Here is a 22,979-nt window from a genome sequence, read left to right as displayed (position 1 = left end):
TTCCTGCCTGAGGAGCTCCATTATTGCAGGATTCTCTGTGTGAAACCAGGAGGTCATGAGGGGCCCTGGGCCCTGGAGCTAAGGCCTCTGCAGGCTCTGCTGAGCCACTGCCTACCCGCAGCCCCCGCCATAGGGAGGGGCTAATGAATCCTCCACCCAGGCCTATCCCTTCCTAGGCTGCGGGCACCCTGGCCCTCAGAGAAAAATGCTTTCTTTTTTTAAGCACAATTAGTCCAAAACCATAAAGTCTAAGAAGCGATTCCCCTGGAGGACCCTCCAAACAGGGTTTTACATGCTCCTTGGGTTATCCTTGAAAATCCTTCAAAATTTCTAAAGCATTGCAATTATTTCCACAGGCTGAATCCAGCAGTTCTTGGAAAGATTTCAAAGGGTACAGTGGCAGCAGCTCCCTGCAGCCTTTCTTCCATGCCCACAGCAGAAATTTTCAGAAAGAAAAACAAACCCCAACTGGGATGTCTCTCTGCCATGACTCTACCACTGTGACCTAGCTACAGAGGATCTGTTCATTTCTTTGCCTAAGAGACCCCCCCCTCAAGGAACTATCTTCCAGGAGAGCCACTGAACCTAAGCTATAAGCCAGAAGATTTCTCAAATTTCTTCAAAAAGGGCAACATAGAGATGACTGGTGGAGGCTGCTGTGGGGCTGGATCCCTCTGTTAAAGCTGAGTTTGGAGAGATTCGTTTTCCTGGGTTTCCTAGAAGTAGCCAGCCTCTCTCCACTGATAACTGAGCAATAGGAAAGCTGTAAGAACTGCAGCATGAAGGATTTTGGCTAGACATCAAGTAGGTCTTCCAGATGATCAGAGCTCTCCATGAGCAGTGGTACATAGTGATTAAGAACATAGACACTGAGCTGGGTATGGGAGCACCCACCTATATTACCAGCTCCTTGGGAAGCTAAGGCAGGAGGATTGCAGGTTTGAGGTCAGCCTGAGCAACTTAGGGACTGGGGATGTGACTCAATGGTCGAGCATTTCCCGAGTATGCATGAGTCTCTGGGTCATTCCCCATTACTGAGAAAAAAAAAAAAAAAGAATACAGACTCTGAAGTCAGATACACCAGAGATGGGCAATCAATTTTACCAAATGCCAGGTCTGTGACTTTGGACACTGATTTAACTTCTCTAGTTTCCACTTTTCATTCCTAAAAAAAGATATAAGAATAGTGGTGATCTCACAAGGGCATTGAGAATATTACATAAAATAATGTACATAAAATTAATAGCACAGTGTCTGTGTTAAGGTACAATAACAATTATAATCATAACAGCCTGGGGGGTGGTGATAGAGCAGTTCTTGAAATGTTTGATAAATATTTAACAAACAGAGGCTAAAATGTAGAGGTCTCTAGAACTAACACGTCTCAGATATCATATTTCTAGATTTCCTCCAACCGGCCTACTTTTAAAATGGAGCCTAGGAAGTGGAAGAAATATTGAAACTCTTTGAGACTCACCTAGTAGTTTTGGCATAAATGTGTTGTCTTCCCTAGATAGCTCCAGCTCCTCCAGATATATCCATCACTAGGGTGACCAACTGTGCCAGTTTGCCCAGAATAGTTTTCTCAAGTTATGGGACTTTCAGTGCTAAAACTGGGCAAATCTTGGAAAAATCAGGACAAAATAGTCAGCATATGCTAGAGTACAGTGTTGAGTACAGCACTAAGCCTTGTACTGAAGCAGTTGTGTCAAGTGCTATAGGCAATAGCAGGTGTTCAATTCCCCAGAGCTGAAGCTACTGCATGGGAGCTTTCAAAAGCCCCAATTTCTCCACTCTGAAAGATCATGCCCAGGCAAGTATGGTTGCCACATAAAATAGATGACATCCAGTTATATTTGATGGACACAATATCTTTATTTTATTTATTTATTTTTATGTGTGCTGAGGATGGAACCCAGAGCCTCACACATGCTAGGCAAGTGCTCTACCACTGAGCCACAACCCTAGTCACCCGTTACATTTGTATTGCACATAAACAATAAATAATTGTTTAGGATAAGTATGCCCCAAATACTAGATGGAGCATATTATACTAAAGAAACTTTTCATTGTTTATCTGAAAGTCAAATTTAACTGGGTGCCTTGTATTTTGATTTGTTAAACTGGCAAGTCAAGCTGGCTTCTGGGGACAGAGCCAGGAGAGATGCTGGGAAAACCTCAAACAAGAAATCATGTTCCCTATGGACATACTTTCCACTCTGCACACAGCCCCCAATTCCTTCATCTTATGGGCTTGCCCTAGGCTCCTTATCATGCTTTGATCTAGGGAAGATCATCTGGGGCAATAAGTCCTGAGGCAAGCTGCAGAATGCACATTAGTTAAGGTTGGGTTTATTTCCCACCCCAGCCTGGGGAATAGCACAGTTAAGTGGAAATTGTTGTTAATAGTTAGAGCCTGATCTTTCTCCTCTCTTTTCTTTCCTTCTTATGCTGTATCCAGCACTTTGCCAGATATTGAGAGAAATATAGAGAATGGGATGGTCCCTTGACACAGTCCTTGCTGGAGAGAGCTGACAGCCTCACTGGAAAGCATATTAGATATATTAACCAACAGAGATCAAGACAAAACTAACATTAACATTAACATTGTGCTTGGCCTTGCCCTAAGTGTACATATAAGCTGATGTTAGCAGAGGGGCTACCTGTCCTTTCAAATTCAAATTGGCTCAAGCCCCTATCCCACCCATCCCTTATGAAGGAAGTACAGTGTCTTTAAGATTTCTGGCTAGGTGTGATAGTACATGCCTATAATCCCAGTGGCTCTGGAGGCTGAGGCAGGAGGATCAAAAGTTCAAATCTAGTCTCAGGATCTTAGTGAGGCCCTAAGTACTCAGTGAGACCCTATCTCTAAATTATACATACACACACACACACACACACACACACACACACACACACACATTATATAAAGGCTGGGATGTGGGTCAGTGGTTAAGCACCCCTGGGTTCAATCCCTAATACAAAAAAAAAAGATTTCTGAAAATTCTGAAGAGCACATCATCCATATGGTTCTGAATCTGGGCTCCTAATGAACTTCTGGTTTTACCATTCATCTTTCATGACCACTCTCTTCTTCCTATTTTTTTTTTTTTTTGTGACACTACATCAGGAGAGAGTGAACACTGTCCTTCTTTCCTGATTTCTAATTTTAAAACAATGAAAACAACTACTCATAGGAAGGATTTGAGCAAGTCAAAGGATTTTATCCAGGTTTGGGTAGATGAAGAGGACATATATTATAGTAACAGAAATAATGAAAAACTGATGACTAGATGTTTCAGTATTTTAAAGTCCTTGGCGGCCAGGCATGATAGTGTATCCCTGTAATCCCTGCTACTTGGGAAGCTAAAACAGGAGGATCAAGAGTTTTGAGGCCACACATGGCAACATAGTGAGGCCCTGTCTCCAAAATTAAAAAAAAAAAAAAAGAAATTTTGAGGTTTTGGGCTACATTGTCACTTGGAATTTCTCTGCAAACTCCAAATTCTTTCTGTGGACCCACTCTTGATCCTTTTCCCATTTCCTCCCCTTTCTTCTCTGGCTCATCCTAAATTCATGTTCATGCTCTTTTCTTATGAAAAAAGATTAGCTCCATATGTGCTATATTTAACTCCTTTCCATCAAAGATTCTCTTTCTTTCCTTGGGTTAGCTTATCAGGGTTATTTTCCTTTAAAAAGCCTGTTCCATCATAATAGAAACCTTGATGTCAACTGATGAAATAATCATTTTGTCACTGTATTCCTCTCATACAAACATGATCACTGTTTATCCTACAATACATGAGGTCAGGTTATTATACCCATTTCACACATTACCAAACTGAGTCTTCTGAAGTACACTGCTAGAACCAAGAGAGCTTGGATTCAAGCCTAGTCCTCTAAATCTGAATCTAGTGTGCTTCCCACTACACAAGGGTGTTACTGCAGAAAGAATATATCAGAAAATGCTACTATGTACTACAGACAATTAACGAACAAATATTCTAGGTATGGGGGTCAGAGAAATTGCTACCAGGTAGAGAACTCTCTGACCCTGTGAAAAGGCAGGCTGAAGATTCTCCCTTAGGATTGCTCCAGAATGAACAAAGCAGAGGTCAGTGTGTGCAGCAAGATCACAGACCTCCAGAAGCTCTAGACCACTGAATTCCTGAGTTGTTTAGTCTAGGAACAACTTTAAATATGGCCTGGCAATCACACTTTTGTTTTATTTTAAAATGATTTTTACTTCTAGGTCTTCTATCAATTCAAAGAAATGAGTACTATTCCTATGTCCAATTTACAGATGAGCAAACTGAGTATCAGAGAACTCAAGTGACTTACCCAAGGTCACATAGCTAGTAAGCAGCAGAAGCCAGAATGTGCTACCAATGCCTGTCAGCCAAAGTCCACCAGGAATATACCTTGGGCTGATCAAGTTGGGTTTCTCCTTGCAGCAAAGAGAAACAACCCCACTCACTGTTCCCCACTCTGCATTTTCCCTCACAGCAACAAACAATAAGCATGATTGGGTCAAGCAAAGGTGTGCTTCTTGTGGTCTTTGGCTGGAGGGCATTGATAGAAATGGAGGTTCATGGAATCTTCACCCTGAAGAAGTCCTCACTAGCTTGGACCCAGATCTTCCACTTAGTAATAATGATCATATCTGAAACTCCTTCTATCTACCTCTTTAAGATGTCAGGCTGTCCATATCTGGGAGGTAAGTTCACACTGAATTCATATGTTAGACTTCACTGAAACTCTTTAGCTTTGGACTTTTTTCCTAGAAATGAGGTCCCTTGGGGAATTTTTGTTTATCTGATTCATAAGGATCCTTGGGAAAACACTTTTCTAGGTTTATAATGCACTTTTCTATCTTCTGTTTGCTTGTCTAATGTCTTTGATGATGTTGGTTTATAAAAGGAAAAGTCTATAGAGAAAGGATAGGCATAGATTCAATAAGCTTGTCCTTGAGCTGTCCCTGGTGACTGAGGAGTTCAAATGGTCTCCTCAGATCATGTCCTTTGGAGGAACTTTGCCTCATATAATAATTTCAAAACCTTACAGATGGGCTGGGGATATAGCTTAGTTGGTAAGTGCTTGCCTCAAATGCACAAGGCTCTGGATTCAATCCCTAGCACCACAAAAAACAAACAAACAAAAACCTTACAGAGGCTTCTCAATATTGTCTTTGTGTCCCTGAGAACTGTTTTCTTTAGTTTCATCTACCCAGAATCAGAGGGTTTTATCTGGCCCTGATCAGCAATGATTGGCCTTTGGTCAAGCTCTAGAAATATAAAGTTCACCACCACCGTCTTTACAGACTTTTGAGTTCTCCTGGGGTGTTCTCCATCTAAAAATATACTTCTTCCAGGCTAAACACCTGCTTCCCTCATGTTTTCTCACCACAATGCTAACTTGTACGCTTATCCCTCTGACTGGCACAATTTCACCAGGGACAATTTAAAATTGCAGTAGGCACTTTGGGGAGATTTGGACATGAACCAAAGAGGTACTTTAGAACAAAAAGCAAAAGAAACCCCCACTAGGAGATGGTCTTTTTGGTCTACAAGAGATCATTATGTTTAATGTAGGAGATATTGCTTCCTACGTTTCCATACTTTAAAAATTAATAAATGCTGGCTGCCTTTTTAATTATATAGTCTGATAAAACTGTCAAGGACCCATGTTAGGTCAAACTCAGCTATATGCCACTCTTTCATGTCAATTTCTCTCAAAGTCTGTATTTCTACATGGTAGCCATCTTCTCATAGAGGAAACATGACTCGTTATTTTTCTTTTTTTTTTTAAGAGAGAGAGAATTGTTTTTAATATTTATTTTTTAGTTTTCTGAGGACACAACATCTTTATTTTATTTTTATGTGGTGCTAAGGATCAAACCCAGTGCCCCGCGCATGCCAGGCGAGCATGCTACTGCTTGAGCCACATCCCTAGCCCCATGATTTGTTTTTTACAGTGGTAATTGCATGTTTGACTGTAGCTAACTTACTCTTCTGCTTTGTGCACATTTTTTTCTGTTCCATTTCCTTTCTTTTTTCCCTGTCTTGTGAAACTTTAAAGATTAGCTGATCAAAAACTCAGTTGTCTTGCATACACTCTAGAAATATTTCATCCAGATAATAATCAAACATATCTAAAAATGTTTTTTAAGTTATTAATTGTTTTTAAGTTACTAAACGGTTTTACTTTTTAAAATTTGTTGTTTTTAGACATACATTACAATAGGGAAACTGTTTTACTTTTGTGTGCATGTAAAAGTATATTTACATAATCACCTTGTTACTATGGATATAAGAAAATAAGGACTGGGGTTGTGGCTCAAGTGGTAGAGCGCTCACCTATCATGCATGAGGTTCTGGGTTCAATCCTCAGCACCACATTAAAAAAAATATTGTGTCCATCTAAAAATAAGAAATAAATATTTAAAAAAAGAAAAGAAGAGGCTTTAATTTCAAGGCACAAGCAGAATTTGGATGTGATTCAAAGTATTAGAACACTTCTTTGTTTTGTTAAATTTCTCATAATTCAAACTTCTTTAATTTCCTACATTGGTTTTATGAATTAAAATACCACTCTTTCCATAACTTGTTTAAAATTAAATTATATGCATGATATTGTATTCAATTAATGGAATCATAACAGGGGATATCATTGAAAGGGTTTAATTTTATAAAATTCTTACAATGCCATAAATCACAAGAATTAAGTGTGTTGATTAACTTGTATTTTTTAAAAATTTTTAGTTGTAGATGGACACAATACCTTTATTTATTTATTTATTTATTTTTATGTGGTGCTGAGGATCAAACCCAGTGCCTCACATGTGCTAGGCAAGTGCTCTACCACTGAGCCACAACTTCAACCCGAATTATAATTTTTCCTTTTAATTTATTCTTTAATTATTGATATAATTTGCATTGTTTCAATTTGCACATAATGCTGTTGTAAACATTGTTTCACATGGTGACCCAATTGTAATTTCTTGATTCTCAGTTAAAATTAATACTTTAGACCTTAGTAATTATAATCTTGGAATATCTAGAAAGTTCAGAATAAAGAAAACAGATACACTTAGATTTATACATATTTTTTAATGGCAATCAACTAAGAAAATGTGTAAAAGCTTTTGGAAAATATTTTATATATATTTTGTCTTCTAAAACTATTAAAATGAGAGTAAATATTTATTTGTGGATAAAACATAGTTAAACAATCCTTTATCTAATACACTCTAGTTTTCTCTTATGTTTGAAGAAAGAAAAGTTGATTACTTGGATTAAAAATAAGAATTAAGAATGAATAAAAATGGTCAGGTACAATAAGAAAAAAATATATACAAGATAATAGACATTGGGCTGGGGATGTGGCTCAAGCGGTAGCGTGCTCGCCTGGCATGCGTGTGGCCCGGGTTCGATCCTCAGCACCACATACAAACAAAGATGTTGTATCCGCCGAGAACTAAAAAATAAATATTAAAAAAAAATTCTCTCTCTCTCTCTCCACCTCTCTCTCTCTCTCTCTCTTAAAAAAAAAGATAATAGACATTATTTGCAGCTTCCTTATAAAGAAAGTTGTTATAGTTTATTCTTATGATTAATATGAGTTTTATTTATTTAACATACTAACATTAATTATATTTAAAGTTGTAGTTAAAAGCTTATGATTATAATCTGTTCTACATTTATATATCTGTGTACTGCATATAAAGGTATATCGGTAATATTTTTCTATACATGGATAATGTGTCAAAAGAGTAAGGATTGAATTTGATTCTTTTCTCTTTAGAGTAACCAGGTTATTTTTTTGCCCAGATTAGTAGAGATTTCTTTTTGGCACCAAATTATTCTACTAACTCCCAGAGCTTTTAGACATATTCTGAAATCACTTTTCAAAGGGGTCTTTACTTTTAAACAAAAAGCTAATTTCCTAATAGACATTGTTTATTGCTGAGTGACTTTACAATGTTTACTATAAATTCTCTTGCTTGAGATACAGATATGACTTCTACCTTGTCCCTTCTAACAGCTAGTCTTAATTTTGCTTTATCTAAATGTAGAATAGTAACATTATTAAGATACCACTTATGCTTCAACTATCTTTAGGGTCTTCTAAATTGGCCATTAAATTACCCAAAGATTTGTGCTTGCATCTTATTGCCAAAAGAAATGGCAATGAGAATAATGGCTTCTTAGAATAAATAGGAGAAATTAAATTTCTCCAACTTTTAGTTAAGTCAACTGCTATGAAAACTGTCTATCAATCTCAGTATTAAAATAACCGGACAAATTAAAATTAGAATCATTATCCAGATACAAACACAATATGCAAATATAATATCTTTCATTAATTGAATACTTTTCAAGTTAAAAGAAATATAATCATATTTAGCACAAAGTCTGATAAAACATCTGTCTATCCAAATTTTTTTCAGGATTCACAAACTCTTTTTCCCTTTTTGTTCATGAAGTTCCTGTGTAGGTGTTAAGGGTACTAAATGGTCAGAAGTATATTGCTTATTTCTGTCTTTCATTAGATTTAGTAGCTAAAGCATAGCTCTTTTGTCTAAGAGCTATAATAACAATAGCACAATGTGTAAAAACTTCAATTATCTTATTTCTAGATCACCACTAGACTTGATGATTCCCCATGCTGGGCAAATTCTTCTTTTTTAATTTGTATTGGGAATTGAATCCAGGGGTGCTTAAACACTGAGCCACATTCCCGGCCCTTTTTTATATTTTATTTAGAGACAGGGTCTGGCTAAGTTGCTTGGGGCCTCATTAAATGGCTGAGGCTGGCTTTGAACTCATGATGCTCTTGCCTCAGCCTCCTGAGCCTCTGGGATTACAGGCATGAGTCACCACACCCAGCCAATGAAAACTCTTCTATTAACAAAAAAAAAAAAAAAAAAAAAAAAACTCTTAATACTTTTCAGCTAGTTGCCTAGCCTCCTATGAAAAATTACTGCTTCCCCTTTCACACCATCTCTGGAATCCTCTAAATCCAATCATACATCTTAATTTACTTGAAGAAGAAAAAATCCACAATTGCTTACTTCTGTTAGGGAATTCATATCCTGCATAGACCTTCAGAGACATTTCAGCCCACTTTGCATGAATTGTTTACCTCTACTAAAAATTTTGGTTAACTTGGGCTGGGTTGTGGCTCAGTGATAGAGCACTTGCCTAGCATGTGTGAGGCACTGGGTTTGATCCTCAGTACCTTATAAAATAAATGAAATAAAGGCATTGTGTCCATCTACAACTAATTTTTTTTTTAAATTTTGGTTAACTTAGAGGGACACAAAAATGGATTCACTCCCCTTGTAATAAATGATACTTTTCGGGGCTGGGGATGTGGCTCAAGCGGTAGCGCGCTCGCCTGGCATGCGTGCGGCCCGGGTTCGATCCTCAGCACCACATACCAACAAAGATGTTGTGTCCGCCGAGAACTAAAAAATAAATATTAAAAATTCTCTCTCTCTCTCTCTCTCTCCCCTCTCTCACTCTCTCTTTAAAAAAAAAAAGTCTACTTTAAAAAAATAAATAAATAAATAAATAAATGATACTTTTCCTCTCAATATAATCTGTGTCTTGCTGGTTACCAAAAATATGTGGACATCAGCTATCAATGCCACATCCTAGCCTGTGTGTTTAGAATAATTTTAGAGACTTTTATTTTAAAAAAAAATTAAATTCTTTTTTTTTGGTACCAGGGATTGAACTCAGGGCACTTGATCACTGAGCCACATCCCCAGCCCTATTTTGTATTTTATTTAGAGACAGGGTCTCACCGAGTTGCTTAGTGTCTCACTTTTGCTGAGGCTGGCTTTGAACTCGTGATACTCCTGCCTCAGCCTCCTGAGCCATTGGGATTACAGGTGTGCACCACTGCACCCAGATAAAATTTATTCTTTTTAGATATACATGTCAGTGGAGTTTATTTTGACATACATACATGAAGTATCTTATTTTAATTAGAATCCCATTCTTGTGATTATACATGATGTGGAGATTCACTGTGGTATATTCATATATGAACATAGGAAATCCAGAACAAGCCAGAACAAAGCCTTACTTTCTGACTTTTAGATATTTAAAACTACCATTCCTCCAAAAAGATCATGCTTAATTTTTTAAATTATCCTCAAATCGTAGGAAAGATGGTGGAATGAGAGGGTCATCATTACTCTAAGTACATGTATGAAGACACGAATGATGGGACTCTATGTTGTGCACAACCAGAGATATGAAAAATTGTGCTCTATATGTGTAATATGAATTGAAATGCATTCTGCTGTCTTATATAACAAATTAGTATAAGTTTAAAAAAATTATCCCCAAATCACCCAACAACCTCCCAAATGAGATACACACAGGCTACTTTGGAGAATTCTCAAAAGGGATGACTGATTGCCTCTTCATGTATACTCCACAAACTGGGATTCCCACATTAGGAAAAATATAACTGGCAAAAATTATGTCAAACTTGCTTCTGACTTCTAGTACCAGTCATAACCTCTATTGTGAAATCCCAACAAAATGTTCTAAATTCAATAGCTAGCTTTGTTATGAACAATCACATTACCCTTGATTTCCTCTTAACTAATCAAGGGGATTATATGCCATCACAAATACTTCCTGCTATGCCTATATCCTAAAGATAAAAAAATACAAGTGAAAAATTTAAAAATCCATTTGTTTCCTGGACTAATAATCATTTCATTTCTGATAGTTGTTGAGCTTTATAGTTGGCTAACGTGTCCTGTCCAGTTTCAAATAACCATTGTCATATTAGAGGATTCAGATAGTCCTGCAATAAAATGGGCAGAACAGACCAATCCTAGCCTTACTACAGATTACATTCTCTAAATGAAATCTTGGAAAAGGTGAAGATCTGGCTATCGCTGACTCACAGTCTGACTTTGCCTGCCCTCAGCTATAAGGGAGGTCCTAAGAAAAACACAAGTAGCCCCTAAGAAGTAGGGCCTGGTCTGGTCCTACCAGTTGTGCCGTGCTGTTCTCCTGCTAAATAATTTCACAGAATATCAACATTAGACAAGGCCACTCTATGACCATGGAGGATTAAGACAAATGAACACCATTGTGTAATCAGATGTGAACACAGACAAAACAAATAGTGACTAAGTTGTAGACATGACCAAACTCCCCCTGTTCTGGTTAATATGAATGACTGTTACTTCTTTAATTACATCTTTATCTCTGCTTTAATATCCCCTTCCTATAGATGAGGTTTATTGAACCACCCAATTATAGAACTACCTTGCTTCCTAACAGCATCCAATCCAGAACAAAGCCTTACTTCCTTTGGCCCTCCCCCAAATTATTTAACACAAATCTAAATCCTAAAATAAGTCATTCCTAGCACCCTTTTATTGAGGTACCACATGATTTCCCATGGTGTGCATTCTCCCTCACTGCAATAAGTAATACGTATATTACCTGTCTTTTATCCCACAAGGAAAACATTACTGTCATCCCCATTTTACAGATAATGAAAGTGAGACTCAGAATTTAAATAACATTCCCCAAACTACCCAGATAGTAAGCTGAGAAACACACAAGAACAGAGGCTTGCTCTTTGCATTATGCTACACTGCTCGGAAAAAAGAATACATAATGGGAGATTCTATTAAGCTCTTGGCAATTCCTCTAAAAAATTCAATTTTTTCAACATATTGGCATATCATCTCTGTGATAATATTTGGCAACTTTAAATGCTCTCACTAACTTTGCACACAATAGCTTCTCATTAAATTGTGTGTGTGTGTGTGTGTGTGTGTGTGTGTATGCAATGAGTGGGTGGGTTGTGATATATCTTGATGTGTGATATGATTCGTTTTGTGGTTGCACCTGGTTAAAAGAATTATTGCCACCATATCTGCACAGACCAAAATTAGGCAAACCTCTTTCTTTGTGCCCCTTCCAAGCTGGCCCTAATAGAGTTGAGGAGCTCAGCAGGCCATAGTGTGGTTGCTGCTAGCTCAGCATAGGAGATTCCAAGGAGCAGGAAAGGAGAGGCCAGAGCTCCCACAGCAGAACTTCTATTTAGTGCTGACAGAAGGGAATTGGCAGTCAGTCTCCCCACAAGGATGGAGTGAATTCTTACTACTATCAGCCTCCCGCCCACCTTGTGGTGCAAATAAAGAGTGAAGGAGGGTTAAGAAGGGGTATAAGATATGGTGTCTGCTCTGGGAAGGTTACTTTACTTTAGTCCCCCACCCCATAATGGGTAAAGTCTGTTCTCCTCTCCTTTCTCTTTGGGACCAAGTGCTGAGATGCTAAGGGAAACACTCTTAAGGGGAGGGGAACAGATGTGCTGGCTGATGCAGGCATGAAGCCCAGCAATGAAGGCCCTTAGATGAAGAAATATGAGCACTCATTGATCTAGGAATGTCTGCTCTGAGACATTTTTTTTTATAATATTTTATTGTTGGTTGTTCAAAACATTACATAGTTCTTAATATACCATATTTCACAGATTGATTCAAGTGGGTTATGAACTCCCATTTTTACCCCGTATACAGATTGCTGTGTCACATCAGTTACATTTCCATTGATTTATAAATTGCCTTTCTAGTGACTGATGTATTCTGCTGTCTATCCCATTCTCCACTATCCCCCCTCCCCTCCCCTCCCCTCCCCTCCCCTCCCCTCCCCTCCCCTTCTCTCTCTCCACCCCCTCTACTAAAAATCGTTTCTTCCACTTATATAATTTTTATCCTACTCCTCCTTTCCTCTTATATGTAATTGTGTATAACCCTGAGGCTCACCTTCCAATTCCATGCAATTTCCCTTAACTCTCCCTTTCCCTCCCGCCTATCATCCCTGTTTAATGTTAATCTTCTTCTCCAGCTCTTCCTCTCTACCCTGTCCTTGGTTACTCCCCTTATATCAAAGAAGACATTTGGCATTTGTTTTTTAAGGATTGGCTAGCTTCACTTAGCATAATCTGCTCTAATGCCATCCATTTCCCTCCAAATTCTATGATTTTGTCATTTCTTAATGCAGAGTAATACTCCATTGTGTATAGATGCCACATTTTTTTAATCCATTCATCTATTGAAGGGCTTCTAGGTTGGTTCCACAATCTTGCTATCGTGAATTGTGCTGCTATGAACATCGATGTAGCAGTATCCCTTTAGCATGCTCTTGTTAGGTCTTTAGGGAATAGACCGAGAAGGGGAATAGCTGGGTCAAATGGTGGTTCCATTCCCAGCTTTCCTGCTCTGAGACATTTACCAGGCAAAAAAGTTTCCATGTATAGATTGTAGGGAATATGGGGGGGGGCAATTGTAGCCATTTTTATGCAACAGTGGCTTAGGTATAGCAATCTGAAATATGCATTAGAACAGGGGAATTTGCCTAGAGGCTGCATTTGTTTAAGGGTACTTTATTTAGATTATACTTTCATTTGAGGTGGCTTAGTAAGCAGGTGATAGTTAATATCAGTAAGAGTAGAGCTAAAGCTGTTCCCAGATATCCCTGCTTTTAGGTGTCATGAGAGGAGCTCCTTCTCTGGACAAGCCAGGCAAGAGAGATGAGATCAAGGAGGAAGTTCTGGAGTCTTTTTTGAGGCCAGCAATGGACAAACTATTCTCAGATACAGTGGGTCCTTCTTAAATGGATGGAACTGGAAAATATCATGCTAAATCAAATAAGCCAATCCCCAAAAGCCAAATGTTCTTTCTGATTTGTGGATGTTAACCCAAAACAAGGGAGGTTGGGGAGGGGAATAACAGCAATCCACTGGATTAGACAAAGGGAAACAAAGGGAAGGGAGGGGGAAGGGAATAGGAAAGACAGTAGAATTAATTGGTCATACCTTTCCTAGCCTTGTATTTGTATACACCACCAAGGTAATTCCACATCATGTACAACCACAAGAGTGGGAACCTAAACAGAATAAGTTATACTTTATTTATGTATATTCTACCAAAATACATTCTACTGTCATATATAACTAAAATTTTTTTAAAAAAAGAATCAGCTGGGATAATGGTTGTTATGATCTGCCCAAGACCATATTTAGGACCTTTTCCACAAGAGTTCTGTGGTGGTAGGGGAAGGGATGTATGCTAGATAGATCCTACATGTTGGGTTATAGGGATTACAAATCCTCTGTACAGGACCCTAGACTAACACAGTGTCTTGGCATGGCTGCCTTTTTGAAATAATCAGAGAACATAATAGATATAGGAGAGTTAGGATCATTTGAATTATCTATGGTTGGGATTTGATCCTCCAAACTTGGATCTAGGAGGATAGAGTAGAGGGCAGACTTGGCCCATCTGGACTTCCATTCTGCTGTTTATCCACAGCCACCACAGCTACCAGCCCAGTTTGTGCTCCTCCTCCTAGAAAGCCCCAAACCCAACAATAATACAATGCCTCTTTTTCCTTCCCACAACCCAGCTGATACAGTCTGCATTTTTTAAAAAGAACCTCCCTTCATCTTCCCTTGAACAGGAGATAATGGATAGAAAAAAAAAAGTAGCAACTTAATCCAGTAAAAACAGTTCTAATTCACTGACAAATTCTATTAGAGTCCCTCACTGGAAGGAGATGAGGAGATTCGCAAAGCAAGTTTCAGAGAATACCAGTTCTATAGGATGGTGAAAGTTGTAATACAAAAAAGAGCAGTTTGCAGAGAAACACCTTTAGGAAAGGCTGGTACTATAGTTTGAATATAGTTTGTCCCCTCCAAAAACCATGTTGAAATTTGATTCCTGATTTGTAAGTGTTAAAAGGTGGTGGGATCTTAAAGAAGTAATTAGGTAGTTAAGAGGGATTAATGTCTTTCTTGCAGGAGTGAGCTCTCATTCTCTGGAAACTGGATTAGTTATCACAAGAACAGGTTTGTCTCTTCTGCACATGCCTGCTTGCCCTTCCTCTTTCCATAATTAGTTGAAGAAGCACAAAATCCTCACTACTGCCATGCTCTTAGACTTCTTTTTTTTTATTTGTTGTTCACAACATTACAAAGCTCTTGACATATCATATTTCATACATTAGATTAAAGTGGGTTATGAACCCCCAATTTTACCCCAAATGCAGATTGCAGAATCACGTCGGTTACACATCCACAATTTTACATAATGCCCTATTAGTAATTGCCAATAAATCTCTCTTCTTTAAAAATTACCCAGTCTCAGGATTTTGTTATATCAATAAAACCAAAGCTAGCTGGGTTAACCAAAGTTTATTAAAAAAGTCTCTTAAGACTTCTCAGAACCTCTACTATGTGACTTATGGTCTCTAAAAGATAAACAGAATAGAATTTGCAGCTTGGTGCCATTTATAAGCACTTATTATATGCTGCACTGATCCATATGTATTAATCTTCGTTTATTCCTCAAGCATCTATTTATAAGATAGATGCTACTATTATCTTAATTCTATAGGTGAAGCAATTGAGGCACAGAGAAGTTATATAACACAGCCAAGGTCACAAGCTAGTATTCAGAATAGCTGATAATTTGGGGGACTGCAATAGAGAGTATTGGATCAGTGTGGCAGAGACTGCACAGATGATAATGAAACCCATTTCCTCTTCTTACAGGTCCACAACTAAATTACACACTTCCCAGACTCCCTTGCAATGAGGTGGTCAGTCCTTAACTTCAGAATGTGGGCAGAGATGCTTTAGTCCTTACCAGCCTGAAGAAGTTCAGAGTGGGTTTTTCCCCTCCATATTCTCTTTCCTCAACTGTTTGCCGAATGCAGAGTAGCCAATAAAGTTCCCCCAAAACATAAAAGATGTCCAAGCCACTGTATGAACTTATTTTGGGTCCCTGAATGACTTTGAAAATTAGAACCCACTAGCTTACCTCATCCCTACCCTCTCCAAGCAGCACTGCACTCTCATATGGATAAGAAAGCATTGCTGATTACATTAAACCAGTGAGATTTGGGAGCTGTTTGTTATAATACTTACCCTATGCCAACATATCCAATGCAAAGCAGAACATTCTTTCTTTCTGTAGCTTCTGCTAGACCAAAGATTCTGAGGTATTTGTTTACACTGAGGAATGAAAAATGTAGTGTAGTGAACACTAGCTGTGAAGTCATTCAGAACCAGATTCAATTCTCAGATCTCTCACCAGCTATGCAATTTTGGGCAAACTGCTCAACTATTCTGAACTTCTGATGCTTAATTTAAAAGTGGAGATGTTAATGCCAAACTTAAGAGTAGTCATGATGATTAAATGAGATCACACAGAGAAAGTGTCTGACACATAGTAGGTGCTTATTTAAAAGTAGCCATTGTCATTACAGGGAAGCCCTGGCACTCTACTTTACACATAATAAAGACTAAATAAACAGAAGTCCCTTTTCTATCATTCCTTCCCACATCCTGATAGCATAAGCCCTGGCTTGGCTTGGCAGTACCCTGTCTGGATTACTACCCTCCCAGATCCCTCCTGGCTAGTGTTTTCTTGGCAGTACCTCCCCTTGCCCTATCCTTAGCAATGGGTCCATGCTCCATTCTCATCCTATTCCAGACAAATGCCAAAGCCCCAAGTGAAACTATTCTCTACTGACCTCAACTCTTTAAAAGGTGAGATGAATTATGTTCCTCTTCTAGACTCATGCCTTCAGCTCCACCTACTCTGGGGTCTTCAGAGCTGACTCCTATGCCTGGAATGGGCCAAGACTATGTCACCTCCTCTACTTCTAGTGTCCAATTTAATGCCAGCTTTAGTGCACGGGGACCAAATGTGGATTCTTCAAGTGTCAGCCAACATACTGCCACTGAATGTTGCAAAAAGGCATACCTAAGTCCTGCAAAGAACAGAAGTTGTCAACTGCAGAAAGCTAGTGCATATTGGGGGATGCCCAACTGCAAAACAAAAAATTCTATGGCAAGGGGATCCTTGATCTATGGCAATGTATTATGACCCTGAACAGTGATCCAGAAAACTAAATTCACACCCACCCACTTCTGGGAGGTGGAGCAGGCAGAACAAATGTTTCTTCTGACCTGTCTATTTCCAACCCTCCTCAATCACCTCCACCACCACACAAAAAGAAAAAAAATCATATATATGATATATACATATGTGTGTGTGCATATATAAAAGTTCAGCTATTTTAAATTCTGATTCTCCAATGTTGGCCTGAATTTCTCAACTGTTTCTCCTGCTCCCTCTATGCTCGAGTTTTCATTGATTTGAGGCTCTTGTTCCCTTAGGCCTCGGGCTGATGAGGATCCTGAGGTAACCTCTTCCATGGGCTATGTTGGTGGGTGTCAGTGAAGAGCATGTTCTTGCTGAGGGTATGGAGGGCCTTCCCTTAGCCCCTGCACACCATGAACACCTCCCCAGCTCTCTCTGGCATTTCCTGATGTTCTTAACTATGAGACCTATGGGCACATGACCCCTCCCCCAATACTATTCTCTCTTCTGTGAGGCCTTAAGCCCTGAAAGAATCAGAGTATTGGAGCCAGCACAGGAAACACATCCTAGAGGTCTGCAAAGCTTCAGGGCTAATCACACTGAGCTGAGGCTGATCCAATGATCCATGAGCAGAAAACTTTAAAAGATGCCATGGTCCCTTATCAGAGCAGGCATATAATAGGAGCCCTTTGCAGCTTGAAAGTTCAGAACAAATGCTCCTGAACCTATTCCCTAGAAGGTAGACTAAATTTATTTAGTATTTATAGCTAATAAGTTACTGAGTGTTTGGTAAATACGCAACCCTGCTCTAACCACTTTATATATAATTATGCACTGAATCTGTGAAACACCCCTATAAGAAAGGTACTATTATCATCCCCATTGTATAGGCAAGGTAACTGAGGCACAGAGAGGTTACATAGCTGGAAAAAAATTTTGAACCAGGCTTGAGATATAATTCAGTTGGTAGACTACTTGCCTTGAATGCACAAGGACCTGGGTTCAACCAGCAAAAAAAAAAAAAAAAAAAAAAGGCAAACAATTTTGAACCTAGACAATCTTCCTTCCAGAAACCATACTCCTAACCATGCACCAACTGGCTAGCATGAGTATGCATAGACAAACCCCCATGGTGCCCTCCACCTACCAAGTGAGCCGTTAGTCACTCAGGACCTGGTTTCCAATGCCTGGATGCTTCATCCACCTCAGAGAAAATCCTAGTGTTTTTCTCTTGTAAGACCTTGGAACACTGTAGCCTTAGGGCACAGAGCAGGGAGACCCTCCCAGGAATATGAAGCAGGCTTAAAATGGAAAGGCTGGGGGGGGTGGGGTAGAAAAATCAAATATCTGAAGAGTGAAGCAGCTAGTATGGTAATGAGAAAGCAGGAGAGAATCCCCTCCTTTTCCCAGGCAATACAACTGCTACCCTAGCCTCCCCCACAAACACACTTATATACATACTCACATACACATACTTCAGTGTTTATTTCAGCAGAAGGGCAGAGTCAGCCTGCCAGAGAAGATATTGCTTGTTAGTGAAGGAGCTTGGCAGATGTGGCCATCTAGCTCTGCTTTTGAAAGAAGGAAGAGCACTGGGGGCTGGGTGACCTGCAGAACTCCCGGGGCTCAGTGAGCACCTCCAGGAAGCATGGTCACTGGGATGACACTTGGTTGCTCTGTAAGACTGGATCATTCAAGAAGCAGTGAGCATAGCTTTGTAGGGAGCCTACTGGGCTTTCATTCTGGAACCTTCCTGAGGCTAGTTCAGTAGAGACACCCAGAAGAAGCCTCATTCCCTCTCAACTCTCCTTATCCTCCTTCTTCTCAACCAGTGGGCTACCTGAGGATAGAGCTGAGTCTCCATCAGTTTCTAGGCTTTGACTCCTCTGTATAAACATGTATTCTTGATGACCCTTTAGTACCCAAAGAATAAGCTGGCTAGACAGTGAAGCAAAAGCTTTCCTTACTGCTTCTCTACCAATGGCTCACCATCCTGTGGTTAAAACCTATATACATCACATCATTAGACATCCATCTTGGCAACTGGCACCTATTCTTCTTTCTCTTCTCTCACATTTACAGGTACATTGTCTCACATGTATCTATGAGACTCAGTTTAATCATTTGTAAAATGAAGATGATATTGCCTTGCATATCTCCTAGAAATTTTTGCTTTATTTTGCTTTTTGTAGTGCTGAAGATCTATCCCAGGGCCTCATGCATGCTAAGCAAGTACTCTACCACTGAGTTACATCCCCAGCCCCTCCTAGAAGTATATGAGAATCTGATTAAATAAAGTTCTGAATGCCCTGGTCAAGTACAAAAAATGTTGTATGTGCTAGGGGACTTGTTGCTATCACCCACCAGTCTATGAACTTCTTATGCCTGATGGCTGCTTTCTTAGTGCCCAGCAAAGTACTCTGCACACAGTAGATTCTCAATAAAATGATGCTTTATGAATTCAAAATATGACTGGGAGCATAGCTTTTTAGGATTGCAAATAATCGTCACATAAGGTGCTTCATAGCCCCAACCTTAGATTAAGCCCTTCCCATAGTTCCTAAGAGCAGTGTCAGGTGATGCCAAATGAACCTAATAACACTCATTGTTTTTTCAGTGGGAGTAGGTCTACACTGAGCTCTAAGCAGATTGGGTCAAAGTACAGTTTCTTCCCCACCCCATATTAATGAAAAGGAGGTAGCATGAGGCAATAGATAATATTGGCCAACATTGTGAAGGTAGAGTGTAATAGAGGGATAGTAGGAAACATGGAGACTCTTTGGTCTCTGGATACTTATTCACTGCAAATCTTTTTAGACCCAGTCAATGTGAACATAGTGAAGGAAGAAGGCTGAGTAGGATCATTTCACTTCAGCAGCAGGCAGATGGCCTAAGACTCAAGAGAGGGGAAATGATCAAAGACCCACAGAACTTTGGGACCTTTAAGGCCACCTCCATCATTTTATAGTTGAGGCCCAGAAACCTGAATTAATTCATTTAAGGTCACAGAACTAAGAAAGGATACAGCCATGACTTGAATCCAAGCAGCCCAACTCACAGATTAGGGTTCATTTTATTCCCCACCATCCCAACTGGAGGTAAAGGTCTTTTTATTATTCCATATCCCATAGTCAATTCAATTTCCACAGAAATCCCAGGAGCTTGAAAGGACAAAGCTTGTCATTCCCACTTATGCCAGAGGAAACTGAAGCCCAGGGAGGTTTTTGCATTAATAGCCACATATATGGGTGGCATGACCAGGAGCATAACCTAATGCTCCTGACAAAGCAGCTCTGTGGCTAAAGGCAACACAGCTGAAATCAGACAAATATGGGTTTGAATCTCAGCTCCACAGATTTCTGTCCATGAGATCTTGGGAGAGTTGTCTGTGTTTGTTTGTTTGAGGTTCAGTTTTCTTAATTACAAACAAGTGAATGATAATACTACTGACCTCCCCAGGCTGTTGTGAGTGTTAAGTGAAGCAAAGTACGTAGAGTTCCTGGCATAGTTGGAAGCACAGAGTAAACGCTCCATAGCTCACTAAGATTTTCTTTTTCTTTGCACCCTCTGAACTTAGTGTCCAGTAGGAGGAGGAGTGAGGGAAGTTGATAACAGAAGCTGAGAAACTGAACTTTGGAACACATAACTACCAGTGTTCCCTTATCACTTGGACCAACCCCCTTCCTCCCTCCCTCATTTCACCAAGGACATTGGACAAAAGAGTATCTGGAGTGGACTGGCATTTCCCATGCCATTTGTGTTCCTGGGCAGGCAGCTTGCAAAATCTTTAAATACATTTTTTTTTTAATCAGCAAATCCCAATTGTCTGACCTTGGAAGCAAAGAGACAGATAGATAGACAACAGATGTAGAAGCATGATCCAGAAGGACTGAAGGCCCCACAGCTTGAGAGTGGGGGAGGAGGTGGAGGCAAAAACTAAAGAAAGGAAATAAATATGCACAAATATGGATGCTCACCACATGATCAAGTCCCTTTTTCCCCAGACAGACAGCCAAGCAGCTTTGTCGCCTGGTAGGACCAGGACTCCATTTCTCTCAATACCACTAAAATCAAGGTCAGTAACACCAGCTCAATGAGAATCCTAGCTAGCAGGAGATTGGCTCAGAAGAAGTGAAAAAGAAATGATAAGCAATCACACTTTCTAGAGCCCTCCCCCTTTTGTGTCCCCATGTATACCTGTGTGCTCCTTTTGACTTGGTTCTACCTAGAGACCACTACAAGGAAGTGTTATCCCTCAGTTATAAAATATGCCAGAGCCAGACTGGAGACTTGCATTCCTGTCTGGATATCTCCTTTGTCATGACTCAAGTCTCAAGAGATTGCTCTTGCTTTTTATGCCCTTGGGAGCAGGGCTTTTCCCACTGTTTTGTTTTCATTGTTGTTGTTGTTGTTGTTGTTTTTTTGGTATGGGGATTGAACCCAGGGGCACTTAACCACTGAGCCATATCTCTAGTCTTTTTTTTAACATTTTATTCAGAGACACGGTCTCACTGAGTTGCTTAGGGCCTTGCTAAGTTCCTGAAGCTGATTTTGAACTCCTGATCCTCCTGCCTCAGTCTCCTGAGCTACTGTGATTACAAGTGTGCGCTACCATGCTGGCCCTTTTCGTCTCTTTACTGGCAGCAAATCCCTAAAGTCTGCTCTCTCCAGAACTAGCCCTCTTGGGGCTGAGCCCAGCTGGGCAAAACTGATAGGCCTACAGCACTCAAGGCTGAAGCAGGTGAAAAGCAGACTTTCCAGGCACTTCCCTGCTAGGGATTCTTCAGCATAGTGTTCAGGCTGTCTTTAACTAAACAGTATCCCTGCCTTTGGGTTCATTTACTATATCTCTACTCAAGGAAAGCAGTTCCCCCAGTTCCCAGATGTCTTGGCTTTCAGGTTCCTAAGCTATATATCTAGCCTATCTCCCAGATGGCCCAGGGGAATCTCTGGGCAAGTGTAATATTGGCTCTGTGAGTAGAAAAAGTAAAGCTTCTCCCAACTCCTGAGCAAATGAGGAGGCTTATCTCACTGATCTAAGACTGGCAGGTTGACAGCCTTACTGACTGGATATCCTGGGTCAAGTACTCAGCACAAAAATGGAGAGATTTGGAAAATGAGCGAAGGGAGCTCACATTCCAATGAGACACATTCAAAATATGGAGGGCCCTTGAAGGTCTCTAACCAGTTAACCTTGTTTCACTTCCAGTGCCTTCTTGTAGGGGCATCTCCTCCAGGTAGACTAATTGGCATCCAATGACAGAGACCAATCCAAATGTCCAGGTTCTATGGCTTGAATGTGTCCCCCAACATTCATATGTTGAAAATTTAATCCCCAAAGGAACATTGTTGGGAGATGGGCCGTTTGGGTACGTGTTTAGAAATGTGAGGGCACCACCTTCATGAGTGAATTAATGCCTGTATAAAAGGGCTTGTGAACATGGTTTCATTCTCTGTTGCCCTTCCATTTTCTGCCATGTGAAGACATAGCATTCATCTTTTATGGAGGATGCTGCAACAAGGTGCCGTCTCAGAACCAGAAACTGAATCTGCTGCCCCTTAATCTTGAATTTACCAGCCTCTAAAACTGTGAGAAATAAATTTCTGATTTTTACAAATCATCTAGTCTGTGGTATTCTGTTACAGAAACACAAAATGGGCTATAAGAGCAAGTGTTTGGCTCCTGGGCTCTTAGTATTCCCTGCTCACTATCATTTCCCATTATAAGAAGAAACATGGTTAAGCAGAAAAAAAAAAAGGAAAATTACATTTGCTGAACAAAAATTGGTTGCCATACACTGTCCTGAGCATGTTCTTATACTGTATCTCATCCCTTCATTCTATTTTCTTCCCCTAGGATTGGGGAATATGCCCCAAGTGCAAAGAACTACATTGAATGGAATTTTGTTAGTCATATATCACCATCAGTTCATGAATAATGCACTTCCTTTTATATTCTATTTTGTATTTTTTTCTTTCCCTCTTCATCACACTTTTTAGTTCCAACTCCTTTCCTGATGGACACTCTTGTGTATTTGATTTA

The 22,979-nt window shown here is 39.7% G+C and overlaps 1 protein-coding gene across 4 annotated transcripts in view; it reads right to left on the bottom strand.

Annotated features, from left to right (window-relative positions):
• The window catches only part of PLP1 (proteolipid protein 1), a 104,317-nt gene that overhangs the window by 22,546 nt on the left and 58,792 nt on the right, over positions 1–22,979 (bottom strand). For 3 of the 4 annotated variants that reach the window (XM_081277560.1, XM_081277561.1, XM_081277562.1), the window contains one exon: positions 13,864–13,934. The exons of the other annotated variant lie outside the window; for it this stretch is intronic. In XM_081277560.1, the coding sequence (XP_081133686.1) occupies positions 13,864–13,934 (71 nt within the window). The remainder of the gene's footprint in view (positions 1–13,863; positions 13,935–22,979) is intronic. 4 annotated transcript variants of the gene reach the window in all.

The sequence above is a fragment of the Spermophilus citellus genome, assembly GCF_964194105.1.
Source record: "Spermophilus citellus genome assembly, chromosome: X".
Taxonomy (NCBI): Eukaryota; Metazoa; Chordata; class Mammalia; order Rodentia; family Sciuridae; genus Spermophilus; species Spermophilus citellus.
This window is presented reverse-complemented; position numbering and strand designations above follow the sequence as displayed.